Here is a 6,277-nt window from a genome sequence, read left to right as displayed (position 1 = left end):
GTTCTTCCCCGTGACCATTCTCTTTGGATAGGGCAAGGGCCAGGAGGCTGGACTCACTGGAGGGCCTATCAAAGCTGGATTTCAAAACATTTTTGAGCTGAAAAAACCTGTTTGCAGTGATGGGGGAGCCTGGCAGCAGTAGTTGGAGGTGGGGGCCATTTCTGGGAAGTTAAGCAAAAGGCAGGCCAATCCTCTTAAACCAACTCACATGTTTTATACCTGAAAACCCTTCAGCTGAAGGCTGTGTCCCAGGTCTTCTGCATCCTGCCCCTCCCTTCTCTGACCTAGGTCCCCCCAAACGCTTAACTATTAAGTTCCAGCTGCAAACCAACCCTGGCCTATTTCCTTCTTCCCCAAAGATCACACCCGAATGTGAAAAGGACAGGTTTTGTTTATTAATAATTAATAATGCACCTTGAGCAGCCCAGGGCTGAAATGTTGAGCGAGGGGTGGAGAGGCCTGGTTTGGGGCTTGAGCAGAGGTTGTCTGTGCAAATTCCCAAAGGTCTTTCATCTCCTCTCATACCAGCTGACCACCTTAGTTCTGGAGGAGACATCTCCAGATTCTGGTGACTGGGGACATAGTTCTAATGGAACCTACGAAAATTCTGGGGCCCTCGTTTCAGGAGGGAGCCATAGGCTTGGCGGAACTGGCGGTTCATGGCTGCATAGAGCACAGGGTTGATACAACCGTTGAGCCAGGTGAGGTTGGCAGCAAGCATGTGGACAACCCGGGGAGCCCGGACCTTGGCATCCAGGATGTTGAGCAGCAGGAAAGGGATGTAGCTCAGGGAGAAGCAGAGGAACACAGCAAAACACATCCGAGTCACCTTCCCAAACTCTGATGGAGAGTCCTGAGCTCTCTGGGCTCTTTTAGTTGTCCTGGCTTTGGCAGGCTCTCCTGGAGGACTTTTCTCTGCCATTTGCTTAGCTGCCTTGCTGTTGCTCTTGTCCCCCACTGCTGATGAGTCCCCTTCCAGGGTCTGGGTGGTGGCAGCACTGACTGGCTCAGATGAAATCCCCTCGCTGTGCCCTCCTGATGCCAGCCCACTGTCCAGCTCCCGGAAACGACCAGGCGTGGCCTCACCTGTCCCAGCCACGTTGTTGGAGTGGATGCTCGCCTGGCGCAGCTTGTACTGATCCAGCGCCTGTGCTGCTCGCTTCACCTGGCGGTGGATGAGGCAATAGAAGACGCCGACACTGCTGAGCCCAACCACAAAGTAGATGCCCATGAGGATGGTGGTATAGGGCCGGCCTCGAATGCGATCAAAGCTGCAGGTGCAGACTACGGGCACCAAGACATAGATTGGCCAGAGGGGAGCAAAGCTGGCCACACCCACCACCCAGGTGCTCACCAGGGCGAGCACGATGCCCTTGGCACTGAAAACATGGGGAAAGAGCTTCGGGTGGGCAATGAGGAGGTAGCGTCCCAGGGCGATGAGGCAGAGGGTGAGGATGGAGACAGAGTTGGACGCAAAAAGGAGGAGCCCAAAGACCCTGCAGAAGGTGGCACCAGTGCGCCAGTGCAGGTGGAGGTAGGTGTCCACAGAGAAGGGCTGGAGAAGGGTGCAGTAGAGCAGATCGGCCACTGTGAGGTTGGCGATGAGCAGGTTGAAGCGGGTACGGAGACTGGGCTGGATGGCCAAGGCCAGCAGGGTGAGCACGTTGCCCACAGTGCCTGTCACGGCCACCACCACGCCCCAGCTAACTGCCACATAACGATAGCCCAGCACCGACTCATGGTAGCAGGAGAAGTTGGCATCAGAGGTGTTCCACATGATGGAGGCTGAAAGGGATGGGGTGGGGGGAAGAGGGAGTCAGAACCTGACCTTGAACTTAGATCGTTCTCTTTTTTGAACGAAATTTTATTTATTTATTTATTTGGCTGCTCTGGGTCTTAGCTGCAGCACGCAGGAAACTTTGTTGTGGCGTGTGGGATCTTTAGTTGCGGCCTGCGAAATCTTAGTCTCAGCATGTGGGATCTAGTTCCCTGACCAGGGATTGAACCCGGGCCCGCTGCATTGGGAGCGTGGAGTCTTAGCCACTGGACCACCAGGGAAGTCCCTAGATCCCTTGAATAACTCTGGGCTCCTGAACATCTGAACCACTCCAGGATCTCACCAGCCTCCTGAGCCATTCACAGGCCTCTTCATCCCAAGATCCCCAACCCCTTCCTTTCCCATTTTCAAAGATTTTCCCAAAGTTTTATCTAACTTTAATTTCTGTCCACTCCGAGCTCCCAACCTTTTCAATATCCATCCAGATACTCTCAGTAACCCCAGCACCCTCCGACCTTTCTAACTCTTCCCCTGTCCCTTAAGACCACCCAGGAGTCCCCTCTCCTCTGTATTCAGGAGAATAGTACCCTCTGTCTGTAGTCCCAGGCCTCAGGTTTTTTTTTGTTTTTGTTTTTTTTTGCAGTACGCGGGCCTCTCACCATTGCGGCCTCTCTCGCCGCGGAGCACAGGATCCGGACGCGCAGCCCCAGTGGCCACGGCTCATGGGCCCAGCCGCTCCGCGGCATGCGGGATCCCTCTGGACCGGGGCACGAACCCGTGTCCCCCGCATCAGCAGGCGGACTCCCAACCACTGCGCCACCGGGGAAGCCCCCAGGCCTCAGTTTTTTTATGTTTTTACCACCTGGGAGATGAGGAGACAGAGAACGTAAAAGTACACCCACCACCAAAGTACTCACCTGAGTCTCCCAGCCTTCAAATCGCTCTCCGGTGGAAGATGTCCAACTCATTCAAAGAGCAGTCCTTTCTGGTGGGCAGTCAGGCTTCAGACAGGAGGCGCTCTGCTCTCCTGTCTCCTATTATACTAGACGGAGAGAACAAGTAACTCCCCAGTTACACAACCTCAGCCACTTCCTCCCTTGCTTCCTTCCTTGCCTCTCTGGTCCTACTCACTTTGCCTTAGCTAGTGAAATCTGGGCTTTTCTGTTGAAATTTCCCTGTTACTCACCCCAAAGCCTTATCACTCCTTCAGTTCTCCTTCCTGAAACCCAAGCTCTGTTTCCTTCCTCTCTTTGCACGGCAGGACACCTATAAGATCATTGCTGAGAATTGCTGGGACAGGGAGACAGAGCATCAGAGTATCTGGGCCACTTCTCAAGGGGTCAAAGGACAAGACCAAGTTCTAGGAGCAACTCTAGGCACCCCAGAAGTCTTGAGTTTGTTTTGGGAGAACACTGCCTTCCCTCTCTCCAGAACTTGGAGATAGTTCACATCTGAAAAAGGATTCAGATGAAGAAAGGTGGGAAATGGAGCATCTAGGATGCTGGCTTCCCGCCCCACAGGGCCTCAGGCTCCCAATCATTGGTTCATTCATCCATTCACTCACCAAAAACGTATCGAGTGTCTACTATGCATTGGACTCTGAGCTAGACCCTGGGATGGTGCATGGCCTTGTGAGTAGTCTAGGGGAGGAGACAGATATGTAAATATATAAAGGCCTAATTGGTCCTCTGAAGCAGCTGTCAGCAAAGTTTGGCCTTTGGGCTAAATCTGGCCCACTATCTATTTTCATATGGGCCATGGGCCAAGAATGTTTTCTTTCATTTTAAAATGGTTACCCGGGGCTTCCCTGGTGGCGCAGTGGTTGGGAGTCTGCCTGCCGATGCAGCGGACAAGGGTTCATGCCCTGGACCGGGAAGATCCCACATGCCGCGGAACAGCTGGGCCCATGAGCCATGGCCGCTGAGCCTGCGTGTCTGGAGCCTGTGTTCCGCAACAGGAGAGGCCACAACAGTGAGAGGCCCGCGTACTGCAAAAAAAAAAAAAAAAAAAGGTTACCTATGTAGGTACCTACATAATACCCTCAATTTTACCTCTTGGCCAATACAACCTGAAACATTTGCTATCTGGCCCTTTAAGAAAAAGTTTGCCGACCCTCTGTGAAGTACATCAGAGACTTGGAGAAAAGAAGCGAACTGCCAAGGAGGGGATCAGGAAAGGGTTCACAGAGAGACACCTGAACTGGATTGTGAGTGATGAACAGGAGTTTTTTGGGCGGATAAGTAGAAGGACATTCTAGATAAAGGGAACAGGATGCACAGAGTCACGGAGGTTTAGGTAGAGGTGAACAAAGGATGTGAAGGAGGGGCCAAGAGGGAAGATCCTGGAGAGGTGAGTGGGGTCAGAATCAAGGAAGGCCTTGTGCGCCATGCTGAGGAGCTGGCGTTATATCCTGGAGGAGATTTACGCTTGGAGAGCTGTGAGTAAGGAGTGAAAGCCTGCAGGCCAAAGGGAGAAAGACCAGTAAGGAGGCACCAGTTCAGACAAGGGGTGGGCAGGGCCTGAGTTAGGGCCAGGGCTGGTTTGGTGGGCATGCTACCTGCGCGTGTAATCGCACAGGGCCTTGTGCTGAGAAGCGTCCAGTGCTTGAGTTAATGCTCTGCAGTCAGCCTTGAGATCGTTTTTGAACACTTTGCTTTTTCATTTTGCACTGGGCCCCACAAATGATGTAGCCGGTCCTGGTTAGAGCGGCGGTTGTGGGAATAGAGAACAATGATCGGGATCCGTAGGTCCTTAAGAGGTCAAATAGGGTTTATTATTTATTTATTTATTTTTTTTGCGGTACGCGGGCCTCTCACTGTCGTGGCTTCTCCCGTTGCGGCGCACAGGCTCCAGACGCGCAGACTCAGCGGCCATGGCTCACGGGCCCAGCCGCTCCGCAGCATGTGGGATCTTCCCAGACCGGGGTACGAACCCCTGTCCCCTGCATCGGCAGGAGGACTCTCAACCACTGCGCCACCAGGGAAGCCCAAATAGGATTTATTTAATGACTCATTAGATAAAGGGTTAGGAAGAGGGAAGGCTAGGAAGACTCCCAGTTTTCCAGGTGGATGGTGGTTCTCTTAATCAATGAGATAGGGAATGTGGGAAGCATAGCAGGCTTACGGAAGGAGGTAAATAATGAATTCAGTTTTATACCAGATTTGAAGTACCTGTGGGACATGCTAATATCTCAGCCCCTCTAACCCCGATTTCTTCCAGCCCCCCCACCCCACATGTGATCGAGCCCCGGCTTTTCTCATTCCACTCTCCTATTCAGCCACTCCTGCCCCTCAGACTTCTAGATCTCCAGTGTCTTTTTTTGAGCTAGATCGACCTGAAACAAAACAAAACACACACACACAAAAACCCCCCAAACTCCTTGTTGGGTTCCATTTCTGAGCCTACAGCAAACTCCCCCCAACAACTTCATAATTGACTAGCTCAGGAGGCCCCTCTTCCCCCTCTCCTTCCTCTTTGACAGTCGTCATGTCATCCCATCTTCCCTCCCCCTTTCTTCAGCAAGACTGAGAAGTGGGTAGAGAGGTGGAAGTGAGCAAAGAGAATGCAACTCAGGATGGGCCCATGTAGAGACTGGGTTCTGGTCTGGCCTTTCTTGTTGAACTTCTGCTGCCCAGCTGGACTAGAGCAAGGGGGGGGTCACAGAATCACTGGCTGCTCTTGTGAGTGTGTGGTCGAGTCGAATTCTGAAGACAGAGAAGAGACCCCTTCCCCCAGCATCACGTGGGAGGCAGTGAGCGATGTGTGCTCTCTTGTCCCATAGACCATTTAGGGAACCAGTTGAGAAGGCACTCTAGCATATCTGTAAATGGCACGGTCCCAACACTTTAGTCATGGATCCATCCATGAAGTCTCAATGAACTTTTAAGAGACCCAAACCTGCTTATTTTGCAGATGGGGAAGTTGAGGTCTCGAGAGGGTAAGGACTAACCCTAAGGTCACTGTTTACATTGGGGCCGAGCAGAGCCTACAGCTCAGATTCCCAAGTCCCTGCCCCTACTTATTCCCATGCCTTGAGGGTTGCTGGCGTGCGTTTCCCACCAGAGGTACAAAAACCTGGATTCTTCCTTTGTCTGAGACCGGGTCTAGACCTGTCTGCCTAGAATCTAGAGACACGCACTGGAGCCTAGCGGTCTCCTTTTCCATGTCGTTGGCGCCGCCTGGTGGAGTTGCGGCGAATTCTCAACAGCCGTGGCTGCAATCCGAGACCTGGACTCGAAATGATTCCCCAGGGCCAAGTTGACACTTGAGCTGGGCCGGAGTAGGCGTGAGTGGGATGGGGAGCTCTGCTCACTTTGCGCAAGCCTCGGATCTTGCCTCCTCCCAGCCCCGTTTTCCCGTCCCCCTCCTTCTTCTGGCCCTCTTTCCTGTGTGCCCGCCCCCCCCCCCGCCCCCCGTCACCATACACATACACTTCTGATGGAATTGCTCCCATCTCAGCGGGCAAAGATAGAGTCTGAGTCTGGGGGACGGAGGGCAACG

At 53.1% G+C, this 6,277-nt stretch overlaps 1 protein-coding gene across 1 annotated transcript; it reads right to left on the bottom strand.

The window, feature by feature from the left end:
• Positions 1-586: 586 nt before the first annotated feature.
• On the bottom strand, positions 587-2,720 carry GPR84 (G protein-coupled receptor 84; the record flags this gene model as incomplete). Its single annotated transcript, XM_079938169.1, has 2 exons — positions 2,695-2,720; positions 587-1,785 (listed from the first exon to the last, which is right to left on the bottom strand). The coding sequence occupies exon 2, from the start codon at positions 1,775-1,777 to the stop codon at positions 587-589; it is 1,191 nt and encodes a 396-aa protein (XP_079794295.1). The 5' UTR covers positions 1,778-1,785; positions 2,695-2,720.
• Between the last annotated feature and the right edge of the window lie 3,557 nt (positions 2,721-6,277).

This window comes from Stenella coeruleoalba, assembly GCF_951394435.1.
Source record: "Stenella coeruleoalba genome assembly, chromosome: 11".
Lineage (NCBI taxonomy): Eukaryota > Metazoa > Chordata > Mammalia > Artiodactyla > Delphinidae > Stenella > Stenella coeruleoalba.
This window is presented reverse-complemented; position numbering and strand designations above follow the sequence as displayed.